The 12,694-nt window shown below is 54.0% G+C and overlaps 1 protein-coding gene across 1 annotated transcript; it reads left to right on the plus strand.

The window, feature by feature from the left end:
* The first annotated feature begins 9,186 nt into the window (after positions 1-9,186).
* Positions 9,187-11,651, plus strand: MYOD1 (myogenic differentiation 1). Its single transcript, XM_087822286.1, has 3 exons — positions 9,187-9,945; positions 10,398-10,476; positions 10,736-11,651. Exons 1-3 carry the CDS (start codon positions 9,316-9,318, stop codon positions 10,984-10,986), a joined length of 960 nt encoding a protein of 319 aa, XP_087678412.1. The 5' UTR covers positions 9,187-9,315; the 3' UTR covers positions 10,987-11,651.
* Positions 11,652-12,694: the final 1,043 nt, after the last annotated feature.

Below are 12,694 nucleotides of genomic sequence, written 5' to 3' on the forward strand. Positions count from 1 at the left end.
ATGGCTCATTCTACATGGAGAAACTGAGACCCAGGAAGGGGCGTGGAAGGACTCAGAGAGTAGCACACAGCAGCACACAGCCAGCTCAGTGAAAACCTGGTCTTTGGGCTCCAGTCCAGGCTCCCTCCAGTGTACACGTTTGCTGTCCTTCCCCTGCAATCCCTCCTCATTCCACCCTCTACCCTTGACTTAACCTGTTGTCTTGTTTGTCATAACTGGTGGGCTTTACCTCAGACCCCCATTTACCACTCTGGGGGTCTGAGGGATCGCAAATGACTAAAGGTCCCAAATGACCAAAGGAACCCCAGATACGGTTTCAGTCACAGGGGGAACATTCTGTATGGCATGTTCTAATGCCTTCCCGCCTTGCTCCTGCTGAGCCTGGAATGCCTTTCCCTTCAGGTCTCCCATTGGCCACTGCCACTCATCCAATACGCAAGAAGAGGGGCACCGATACCTCCTCCCTGGGAAGTCTTCTTGGAGATTCACAGGAGAGTTCATCACCCACTCTAGGTACTCTCACAGGGTAGTTTGTTTTTATTAATTTCAAAGAGAGGAAAAGAGAGGGAGAGATAGAAACATCAGTGATGAGAGAGAATCATCAGTCGGCTGCCTTCTGCATGCCCCCTACTGGGGATCGAACCTGAAACTCAGGCATGTGCCCTGATTGGGAATCAAACAGTGACCTCCTAGTTCATGGGTCAAAGCTCAACTACTGAGCCACACCACCCAGGCTCACAGGGTGTTTTGATGACTCATTCATGGGTCTCCCTCTCTCCACTAGATGGAGCTCCCAGAGGCCAGAGACCCTGTCTGAAACATCCTTAGATCCTGCTGCAGTGCCTAGCGTGGAGCTAGGGGACAGAGTGGGTGTTTACAGAATGCTTGAGGAATGGAGGGAGAGTAAGCCTGTTGGGGCACGCAAGCTGTAAATCACTTTTCAAAACAGGGGGGAACAGCAATCCAGGAGTGCTTCATGGAGGTGGCAGGACAAGATGTAGGGCAGAGGCAGATGACAGGTGTCCCGGGCAGCCTGGATACCACTCATGAAGCCCTCGCCCTCTGTCTCTCTGTGCCAGGAAACCCCTGCTCTGGGTGCCACTGGCCAGGGGTGGGCAGGTTTAGGGGAGAGAATCAAGTCTCCCCAAGGCACCCGATCTCCTCTTGGAGGAATATGGCTGGGACAGCTGCTGGGGGCAACAGCTGGTGTCTGTCCCTGGAGCCCCACGGCTGTGTGTGCCTTAATCCCAGCTCCTTGCAGCCCACCCACCCCCCAAGGCTGGCAGGTGGGCCATTTGGGCAGAATGGAGGCAATGGTAGAAGGGTAGGGAACCAAGGCCCTCCCAGGCCCCCACAGCTGCCCACTGGATCTTGCCACATGTGCCACCCCCATCACCAGCTCTCTCCTCGGCCCGGAGCTGCTCCTCCCTCAGCTCTTACATGGAGGCCTGAGCTTCTCCAGGCAGGAGGAGTCAGCTTAAAACGTTTAAACTAGAGCCCTGGCCAGGTGGCTCAGTTGGTTGGAGTGTTGTCCTGTACACCAAAAGGTGGCGGTGCGATTCCTGGTCAGGGCACATACCTAAATTGCGGGTTTGATCCCTGGTCCGGGCACATACCAGAGGCAACTGATCAATCTCTCTCTCTCTCTCTCAAAGTCAATAAGAACATATCCTCAGGTGAGGATTAAAAAAAAAAAAAAAAAAAAGTTAACCTAAAAACAGCAAAGAAGAGATGGATGCCACAGCCCCCTAGTGTTTCCCTCTGGATGGAGTAGGGGGCAAACTCGCAAGTGAAGGCAGGTGTTCACACTGGGCCTAAGGTGTGGATGTACTTAATGTAGAGGATGAGCAGCGAGTGTGAGACACAGGTGTGATGTGGACACGGGGTGTGTTCTGTAGGCGAGGCGTACACAGCATGTGAGACATATACATGTGTGAGAAACACATGGAGTATGAGAGTCCGTGGCGTATGGTGTGGAGTGTGTGAGGCAGAGAAGGGGTGAGGGGCGAGCACAGTAGGGAAGGCATGTTCCTTATGTGAGGTACACTCATGAGGGAGGTGCCCATGGTGTGGAAGGAGTGAACAGAGGGCAAGGTGTACATGATGTGTGCACAGGAAATGTGCCTGTCGGCTCTGTGCTGGGCCCTTGGCATCATCGGCAGAGGAGACCACGGGACATCCTCTGGCTGTTCACATTCTTACACGTGTAAATTAGAAAGCTGCTTGGAGACGCCTGCTCACAAACCTTCTGTTTTTTGTTTTTTTAAAAAATATATCTTTATTGATTTCAGAGAGAGGAAAGGAGAGGGAGAAACCTCAATGATGAGAGAGTCATTGATCAGCTGCCTCCTGTGCGCCTCCGACTGGGGATCGAGCCCGCAACCCGGGCCTGTGCACTGATTGAGAATCGAACCCTGATCGCCTGGATCCTCACAAACCTTCTGTCTTAACAGAACCCTTAGCATGCCCGCCTTACACTTTTACTGTTGCCTTATTTGTGTTTTTAGTAAACCACGCTGAGTTTGTACTTCAGATCCCAGGACTCTGGGCCTGCAAAGACCCCTGTGCTCACCTCTGAGGAAGAAAAGGCTTTAATCACATGAAGGATGAGCTTGAAGGAGAGAGACGGAATGAAGGAACTCCTCGGGTCTTCCCAGGAGGCAGATACCGGTGGTTCTTAAACTGGCTTTCAGCGTTCCCTGTCTATGTCAAGCATCTGGGCTCCTGCTGACTTCCTTCACAGGCTTCCCAGTCCTGGGGAGGAACCTGGAGGTAAGAGGCGGGTGAGGGATGCATGGAGTGAGGTGCACATGGCATGTGGGGCCATCAGGGTGAAAAGCTGTGAAGGCTACAGGGGTTTCTCCTTCAACGATGCCAAATCAGCACCAGGCAGACCCTCCCGGTGTACACAATGCACTGTACACGTGCTTTCATGTGCAAGAAGCATCCCATCCTCACCTCACCCTATGGTCACAAGTCAGCCATCAAAGCCGTCCCCAACCTCCCTCTCATGCCAGCCCCACACCCCTCACCCAGCCCAGGCAGCACCAAACATTCGGGCCACACGTTCCTAGAAGAGCAAGAGCCATCCCCTTCTTGTTCTCCATAGGATCCCTGCTCCTGGCTGAGGTGACTGTCCCATAGAAGGTGCTCAATATGCTCTTTCTGCCTGGAATGGGCTTCCCCAGATGGGCACATGGCTCACCCCCAAATCTCTTTTGCCTATTTGCTCAAATGTCACTTTGTCACCTGACCACTCTATTTAATTCTGCAACCAGTTCTGCCCTGGCACTCCAACCCCACTCGCCCTGCTCTACTTTGCATGCTTTTTCCGCAGCTCATCTCATCTAACATACTCCATGATTTCCTTATTTGTATGTTTATTGTTTAGTGTCGTGCAGCTCATCTCATCTAACATACTCCATGATTTCCTTATTTGTATGTTTATTGTTTAGTGTCGTTCCTGTTAGAATGTCAGCCCCACAAGGGCAGGGAACTTTGTTTTGCTTTATTACCAGCGCCTGGCACAGAACATGAGCTCCGTAAGTATTTGCTGAGTGAGTGAACGAATTAGAGTGGATGACTGACAGTGGGGATGGGCCCTGCAGCACCCACAGGGCACCCCCCCACACACACACAGCCACCCTTGCTCACCAGGGCAGGAAGGAAGTAGGCTTGTCATTCCTTGTCTTCCTGTGCCCTTCCCCCTCCCTGTGGATTCCTTTTCTCCAACTCCCAGTTCATCTGCTGAACTCCCAAGCCCCACTGATATGTGGGAGGCTGGAGAGTACCCCAAAGTGGGAAGTGTGGCCATCCGTGGAGAATCTCTGGGACCCTGGCCCTGAATCTGGGACCATGTCTGTACCCTCTGACCACCCCAGGCTGGGCCCAGGGCAAGACCCATACCCATGTGGTGGGCAGTTTCAGGCTTTTCCAGTGAGCAAGATTGGCAGGGGACAGAGGGGTGTGCTCAGGGTGGATCCAGGAACAAGAAGGGAAAGCCTGGGCACAGAGAGGGGATCTGGGACTGGCCCTGCCCCACCTGGCCCACTCATGTTTTCACCCTCCGGCCCTGTGGCACCTCCATCCCGGGCCAGATATGTGCCAGGCCATAGGGAGAGGCCACACGTCCAGCCTGGGCAGGGGCAGGGTGCTTGAAGATCGGGACAGGTGCAGGCTGGATTGGGTTTCCAGAGGCTATATATATATATAAAAAGGCTGCCGGGAACCCTGGGGCCGGCCGCTCCCTGAGGGTACAACATTGTGGGGCCCTGCCAGAAAGCTCTGCATTCCTGTCCAGAGGCTGGCTCTCCATTTATAGCCTGAGGCAGGCAGGCCAGGGAGCTGAGAATGGGGGACTAGAAAGGAAGGAAGAAGAGGCCAGGGAGCCCTCCCCACCCCCTACCTGCTGTGGAAGGAGCTCTTCATTGTGAAAAATAAAAAACCAAGGCCCTGGTGAGGTGTGCACCTGGCCCAAATTACATGGCCCAGCAGTCTGCTCAGCCTTGAATTGGAGGAAAAAGTGTTGGGGGATGGCCCCTCCTTAGGACCCTCAACCCATTGTCATTGAGCTCTCCCAGTACAAATCCAGTGCCTGTGTCCCCAAGGGACACCCTTGACTAGACTCTTCAATATGACAGTTCGGACAGACTCTTTCAGCTTCCAAACTTGTCTTTTCCTCCCTGCCCCCAACCCAACGCTAGGACTAAAAGGCACCAGGTCCCAGGGTGGACATACTTCTCCCTGTTCTTTCAGCAACAAAGATGAGAATTCTCTCCCCAAAGATGTGGTTGCACAACCAGGAGGGTGACTTTGGGCAGGCATGAGTCCCAGTCCTAGAGAGGTCTGCAATGGTCACTGAGTCCAGGGATTCCCAAACTCTTCAAGCAGCAGAAGCCTTGTAGCAAACAAAACTTCATACCGAAGTCTGATATAAAAGTGGGGTGTGCCACTAGGGTGTGTGTGCATTTTTTAAAAGTGCTTCTTAATTACTGGAGAAGATAAACCTATAAATGAAGTTTAAAACTATCAAAGCTGTTTAGATTTCTAAGCCACAGTAATAAAATATTAAATGTGTTTGGGAAGTTCGAACATAATATTTATCTATTGTAAAGGCACCTTGATGGCAGCCCTGAGATGGTTTTTATGACTGCAAAACACAAAAATCAAAGTTGTAATCATTTAAGCCTCAATTTATTTCTGTATTTTCTTTGCTTGCTCAGGTTTGAGAAAAGTCTAGATTTGTATGGATATGTGGTTTGAAGAGCTCACCTGAAAATCTCAAAGGACTTTTCAGTTAAATGACTTGATTCATTCATTCATCCAACAAATATTTATTGAGTGCCTACTATGTGCCAGGCATTTTGCTGAGGCCTGAGAAAGTAGGAAGAGATATTTGTTTCAGTTTAATCACTGATATAACAATTATTCATATTCTTCATTGTAAGTGAGAGTCAAATGAAAAGACTCAAGCTTATAATATGCAACAAATCTCACCTTGGTATGCTATTACAGCTCTACAGTGAGCCATGTATAGTTGCTTAACATAAAGGAACATACCCCAGGCTGATGGGCCTGAGTCTTGCCAAGGAAGAGCAAGTGTGACCAAGCATATATGTCTAATCGTCTAAGCAAGTGTCCAGTTTAGAAGAAATACAACCATCCTCAATAATGACACATTTCAAGAATTTCAAACATATAGAGAGAGATTCAAAGAGCCACCCATTCGTTCATTCATTTAACATTTCTCAAGTTCCTACTATATGATAGCCACTGTGTTGGTTTCTGGGAATGTCACAATAAACAAAACGCCCCTGCTTTTATGGAGCTACATCAACCAATGAACAAACTAATAAAGAAGATAGTTAAGGAGTGGCTGTGCTAAGAAGGAAATGAGCAGATTGATGTGACCCAGCTACCTTAGGGAGGATGGTGAGAGATGTTCCAAGGAGGAGACCTTTGAGCTGAGACCTGATATATGAAAAGCAACCAATGTTGGAAAGAGCCCGGGAGGAGGTGCTATAATCAGCAAGCACAGGGCACTGAGGCAGGACCATGCTCAGAGTGTTGGAAAACAAGAAAGGTGGTCAGGCTAGAATGGAGCGATCACGGGGGACAGTGATCCAGGTGAAATTACGGAAGGGCTGAGGGTAGCTCACGCAGGCTCTCATAGGCCAGGGTGAGATGAGATTTTATTCTAGATGCAATGAGAAGCTGGTCGGGAGTTTGACGCAGAAGAGGGATACAAGCCCACTTACGTTAAAGGATTACCAGGCTGCCGTGTAGTGAATGGATACACTGGGACAAGAGTGGAAGTAAGGAGAGCAGCCAGCAGGCTGTTGGGGTTGTCCACGCCAGCAGTGTGGCAGCTCAGTCCAGAATGGTGACACTGGAGGTGGAGAGACTTGAGAGATGTCTTAGAGGTTAAGTGGGTAGGTCCTCCACATACACAGATCTCGCCTCTGGAACTCCGGCCTCATAAATCCTCTTGCCTCCTTGTCATCTCCACCTGGATATTGAATATGCATTTCAAATTTTGCCCAAAGTCAGCCTCTTGACCTGCCACTCACAAACCTGCTCTTCCCCAACCTCACTCTTTCCAGGAGTCATCCTTAACGCCTCTCATCTTGCTGCCCACATCCAATTTTGAATAAGTCTTGTTGGTTCCATCTTCAGAATAAACTTGGAATTCAACCACTTTCACCATCTCTACAGCTGCCACCCACATCTAAGCCACCATTACTACTCACTTTGGATATCTCAACGGCCTCCAGTTGGCCTCCCTGCTTCTGCCCTTTCTCTATAACCACCATGCTCCTGGTAAAATGTAAGTCAGATTATGACATTCTTCTCTTCTGCTCAAGCTCTCCAGTGACTTTCCAGAATATAATTCCTTTGCTCCCTCTCTGACCCCCTCTCCCACCACTCTCCCATTTGCTCACTCTTCTCCAGACATACCAGCCTCATTGCTGTGCTTTAAACACAAACACAGCCCTTGATCTACCAAACACAATCCTGCCCCAGGACCCTTGCACATGTTTTTCCTTCTGTCCGGCTCCAGATGTCTACTTCTGCCCTAACCCCCTTCATTCAGATCTCTGCTCAAATGTAATCAGCCTAAAGAGGACTGCCTTGGCCACTTCATATAATGAAATAATCTTCATCACTTTGTCCCGTTACCTTGTTTTATTTTTCTTTAGAGAACTTGGCATTATATACTTCCTCGTTTATTCATTTATTGTCTGTCACCCTACCCTATAATGTAACCACCATGAAAGCAGGATCTTGGTTTTGTTCATTGCTTTATCCCCAACACCTGGACCAGTAACTGGCACATTAAATTGATGCTCCATAATATGTGCTGACTGAACAAATGAAAGCGGTGTTATGGAGTAAAGGGAGGTAAGCACTTCATGAAAGGGATCGTCAGCACTACTACAAGTGAGGAAGGCAGGGCTCCAAAAGAGCCCTCTAGGTTTGGTGGAAAGAAAGGGCTTCCCGGTATCCAGAGAGACAGTTAGGACAGCTTACAGAAGTTAGTGGGAAAGGCACAAAAATCATTCTTGCTTATATGTCTGTGCTCCAGGAGAAGAGACCCAAGGCAGCCCTCGAGCCAGAGAGCCGAGAGGAGGTGTGGCCTGCAGACTCAGGGAGAGGTGGAGAGGCCCCATGCGGGTAGGTGTACCCCAGGGCTTGCGAGGAAGCCAGAGATTCCATGGGGTGGCTGCACCCTCCTATCCTATCCTCAGTCTCTGCAGTGGGCCTGCTGGGAAGAAATGCAGCTGCAGCCTCTGTGGGAGCTGAGCCCAGAGACTGCATGGGCCCCTGTCAGGGCTCAGTGCCCCAGTCAACAGCTGGGAAGCCTACAGGGAGGGCACAGTCCACAGGATGCCAGCGACAGAAGCAAGCCCTCTTGTTTGTATTATAGCCTTGCACCTCAGACTGAGGGCTTCCACATCCTTTGCCTCTAGATTCCACCACCATCACCACAATCACTCCAAGAGGTCCCTATTATCATCCCCAAATTTACAAAGTGGGGAGACAGACTCAGAAGGCCAGTGACTTCTACAAAATTACACAGGAAACTGCAGAGTCTGTACTCGAACTTAGGTCATTTGGTCTGAAAACTACACTCTCAATGACTCCACTCTGAAGTGAGGTTCTCAGGACGAGGCTGGGCGTACCAAGCCTTTGCAAAATGAACTTTTCTGGAGCAGCGCTGCACACGAAGGGGAGGCAAGATGAGGCAAGACCTGAGCAGATGGAGTTTTCTTCCCAGCTGGTGAGATATCTCCTCCTAGAGTGGCACTGGATGCCAGGGTGCCAAAATGTGCAGGTTGAGATGGACAGGAGTCTGCTCCCCTCCCTCCAAGCAGGGGCAGGAGCTGAGTTTGGAGAGATTGGCGCAGAGCTTTCACAGCAATCCTGGACTCCGGTATAGATGCAGCTGGATTTCTAAATGCCCAGGGAGGGTGAGCAGGAACTGGCCTAATGACGAGGCTGTCACGTCCAGTTTGTCCCAAGTTTTCCCACTTAGACTCTCGGAGTCTATCTCTTGGTTGCACGTTTCTCTCTAACTCTCTGGCGCTCTGCTTTCTGCGTCTCTCAGCCTCTTGGGTGTGTCTCTCACGGTCTCACTATCTTAGCTCTGAGTGTTTCTCTGTCCCAATACCATGCTCTTCTCTCCAAATCTCTCCCAATCTGACTTCTACGCCTACCCTGCTTCTGGGTCCCCCCTACCCTCACCCCAAATCAGAGGACAGAGGAGCCTGAAGTCAGCTGAGAGGTGAGCGCCCTCGGCCAGCGTTTCCTGTGGACACGGGAAGAGTCTTGTGCTGGAGAGGTTTGGAAAGTGTGCCCGGGAGCCAAGTGCAGCCGCGTAGAGCTGCCAGCTTCTGCCTCCCTTCCTGCCTAGGGAGGAGTCGGAGCGCGGAGCCGCGTGTGGAGAGGTAGGGGGTGGCCTCCGCGGGCACCCTGGGGATCCCAAGCTCCTCCCTCCCCTCTTCCTATTGGCCTCGGGCGCCCCCGCCCCCAGCAGCCCGCACTCGCCGGGGGGCCTGTAGGCTACTACTGGATAAATAGCCCTGGGCGCCTGGCTTGAAGGGAGGGGTGGAGAAGCCCCAGGGCACTGCCGCCACTTTCCCCGGAGCCCGTCCGGCCCGACCCGACAGGGCAGGGTGGGGGCGGTCGGGTATATATATTTGGACCCCCGGCACTTTGCTGTCACACGGCCGGGGCTCCCGCGCGGCACAAAGTTTAGGGCAACCCCTGCCGCTGGTTGGGCAGAGCCAGGACTGCGCCGCCCCCGGCCAGGATATGGAGCTGCTGTCGCCGCCGCTACGCGACGTAGACTTGACGGGGCCCGACGGCTCTCTCTGCAACTTTGCCACAACGGACGACTTCTACGATGACCCGTGTTTCGACTCCCCGGACCTGCGCTTCTTCGAGGACCTGGACCCGCGCCTGGTACACGTGGGCGCACTTCTGAAGCCGGAGGAACACCCGCACTTCCCTGCGGCCGTGCTCCCCGCCCCGGGCGCGCGCGAGGACGAACATGTGCGCGCGCCCAGCGGCCACCACCAGGCCGGCCGCTGTCTGCTCTGGGCTTGCAAGGCGTGCAAGCGCAAGACCACGAACGCCGACCGCCGCAAGGCTGCCACCATGCGCGAGCGGCGCCGCCTGAGCAAAGTCAACGAGGCCTTCGAGACGCTCAAGCGCTGCACGTCCAGCAACCCTAACCAGAGGCTGCCCAAGGTGGAGATCCTGCGCAACGCCATCCGCTACATCGAGGGCCTGCAGGCGCTGCTACGCGACCAGGACGCCGCGGCCCCTGGCGCCGCCGCCGCCTTCTACGCCCCCGGCCCGCTGCCCTCCGGCCGCGGCGGCGAGCACTACAGCGGCGACTCGGACGCGTCCAGCCCGCGCTCCAACTGCTCCGACGGCATGGTAAGGCTGGAACCCGGGCGAGAGCGCAGGGGGCGGCTCTCGGGGCGTATCTGTGGAGCTTCTCCGAGGGAAGGGAGCTTGCCCCTGGGGGGCGGGTTGGACGGGAACATCCCCGGAAGTGGACCCCCTGTCCCGGGCAGCTGTCCCTGGGGTGGCCTAGCTGGGGGGGGAGGCGCCCGGTACAGATGCGATCCACCTGGTTGGGAGCGTGATCTGCACCGCGCTGCGCCGCGATCTGCCTCTTCTCCACGTATCCCTATTTCCAAAGTTAAGGGTTGTGCTCCTAGGTGACTGGCCGCCCTCTGTGTAGCCTGACACGTTGCAGGCAGCTCCTGTCCACCCTGACCCCACCCCCGACATCAAGAAGGGCAGGAAACTCGTGGCTGAGACTTGGGGAGCTGGGGAGGGGGCAGAGAGAGTGATGCTCCGGCGGTCGCCCTTGCCCTTTGCAGATGGACTACAGCGGCCCCCCGAGCGGTGCCCGGCGGCGGAACTGCTACGACGGCACCTACTTCAGCGAGGCGCCCAGCGGTGTGTATCGCGCCTCATTCCCACCTTCCCCTTTGAGCTGTCCTGGCTTCCCTCTACCCAGGACCCCCGCTCCCCCCCCCCCCCAGAATCTTGGAAGATGGTACCAGGAACGAAACACTGAGCCTGTAGCTCCCTCTCTTTTCGCCCCGCACTCTCGGTAGCTCACCCCCATCTTCCCGTCTGTCCCAAAGCCCAGGGACCAGAGTGGGAGAGCTGTCCGAGCCCCAGCCCCTGCACTAACCTGCCCCTCCCCGCGCAGAAGCCAGGCCCGGGAAGAACGCCGCAGTGTCGAGCCTCGACTGCCTGTCCAGCATCGTGGAGCGCATCTCCACCGAGAGCCCCGCCGCGCCCGCGCTCTTGCTGGCGGAGGTGCCGCCGGAGCCGTCCCCGGGCCCGCAAGAGGCGGCCGCCGAGAACGAGGGCGATCGCGGCGCCCCCACCCCCACCCCCGATGCTGCCCCGCAGTGCCCCGTGGGCGCGAACCCCAACCCCATCTACCAGGTGCTCTGAGGGCGCCGCCGGCCACCCGCCCGAGGGATGGTGCCCCTAGGGTCCCCTCGCGCCCCAAAGATTTCGTTCAAGTGTCACCCACTGCCCTCGGTCGCGCTTTAAAAGCGACTTCCCCTGAGGGAGGAGGGGCGGGAGAACCGACGCGTTTCCACCTTCCGCACCCCGGAGCGAGGACAGGCCTTTTTCCCACGCAGCGCGCTTCCCTGAGACCCGCTGCGATGGCCGTTTTGTGTTGCTCCACGGGCCGGAGCTGATTCGGGAGGGGCCAGGCCCTTCCTCTTCCTCACTCCTTTGCCCCGTGGGAGGTGGGACCCTCGCAGACCTCTGCCCAGCGCCCCGACGCCCGGGCACCTCGGGGGTTGTGGCATCTTTCCCGAGCCCCAGAGACATCAGCTCTGTCCCACCGCCGGCGCCACGGCGCTCGCGGCCCGAGTGTAACAAGTGTAAAGGTAACCACTCCCACCCCCTGTTCAGGACCACTTTTTGTAATACTTTTGTAATCTATTCCTGTAAATAAGAGTTGCTTTGCCGGAGCAGGAGCCCCTAGGGCTGTATTTATCTCTGAGGCATGGTGTGCAGTGCAAAGGGGACTTTGTATGTTTATACCAAGGGGGAGCCAGCCTCCGTTGCTCCTCAGGTGTTCGAAATAAAAACATTAATTTATACCATGGCGGTTCTGGCTTTCCCAAAGGATAGGGGCAGAATATTCACCCGAAGGAAAATCCGCAAGCTGGGTAGCAACTAGCCCTGCAGGTGGCAGACGGATTGCAAGGAGGAAGCCTGAGGCCAGGGGAGGGAAGGGAGGGGTGCGTGTGTCTCCAACATGTGGGAAGATTCCTGTGACCATGACCAACAGCATCACACACAGGTCAGTGGTTTTCATGTCAGATGCATATTAGAATGATCTGAATAGTTTATAAAGAGATCCATTCACATGCCACCCAACTCCAACCCCTAACACACATACACTTGCCACCAAGACCTCAGTGCTTCTTAATCCCACCCTTAAAGACCCCCTTTCCCCTGAAAACCTTACAAAGCCACTTCAAGAGCTCTGCTCACCAAGTGGGAGGCCCCGGGGAATGCAGGCAAGATGTGATGCCAGCAGGAAGGGCATCATTTCGTATCTGAGGACGTGCTCTCTGCTCCGAGGAGATCTTCTGCTCTCCCCAACACAGGGGCCCCGAGGAACCACCAGAGCTGCTCTGTTACTAAATGATCCTCAGCTTTTCTTCTGGCTGCTTCCCCAGATGTGCCATGGGGTTTCTTACACTCCTTTGAGACCCCTTGGGGCTCATTCATGAATTCATTCATTCAAAAGATGCCAAGTCCTATGCTGTGTGAAAACAGAGACCAGTGGACACAGTTCCTGCCCTTGAGAAGCACCCAGACATTTGGAAAAATTGTATCTTTTAGCAGCTGGTTACATTACAATGAATTAAGGTCTATAATGGGGGTATATGTGGCCGAGGAACATGGTAGGCCAGAAGGTATAGACAAGCAGGTCACTCCTCATAAGAATCTTGAAGGAGGTGGTCAGGAAAGGAGAGCCAAAAAAGGCTGCTCCAAGCTGAGGAAACAATAAGTGCAAAGGCCCAGAGGTGACAGAAAGCAAACTGTGCCTTCGTGGAACCAAAACTGCTCACAGGGAGCAGCCATAGTGAGATGGAGAAAAAGCAGAGGCAGGGCCACAGTGGACCTCATTTGG

Source organism: Miniopterus natalensis, chromosome 11, assembly GCF_054644295.1.
Source record: "Miniopterus natalensis isolate mMinNat1 chromosome 11, mMinNat1.hap1, whole genome shotgun sequence".
NCBI classification, from domain to species: Eukaryota; Metazoa; Chordata; class Mammalia; order Chiroptera; family Miniopteridae; genus Miniopterus; species Miniopterus natalensis.

Excerpts from the sequence above, each read along its gene's own strand:
- MYOD1 (XM_087822286.1), top strand. The coding sequence starts at position 9,316 with ATGGAGCTGCTGTCGCCGCCGCTACGCGACGTAGACTTGACGGGGCCC. Across the intron at positions 9,946-10,397 it reads CCAACTGCTCCGACGGCATG|ATGGACTACAGCGGCCCCCC; the intron begins GTAAGGCTGGAA and ends TGCCCTTTGCAG. Across the intron at positions 10,477-10,735 it reads CTTCAGCGAGGCGCCCAGCG|AAGCCAGGCCCGGGAAGAAC; the intron begins GTGTGTATCGCG and ends CTCCCCGCGCAG.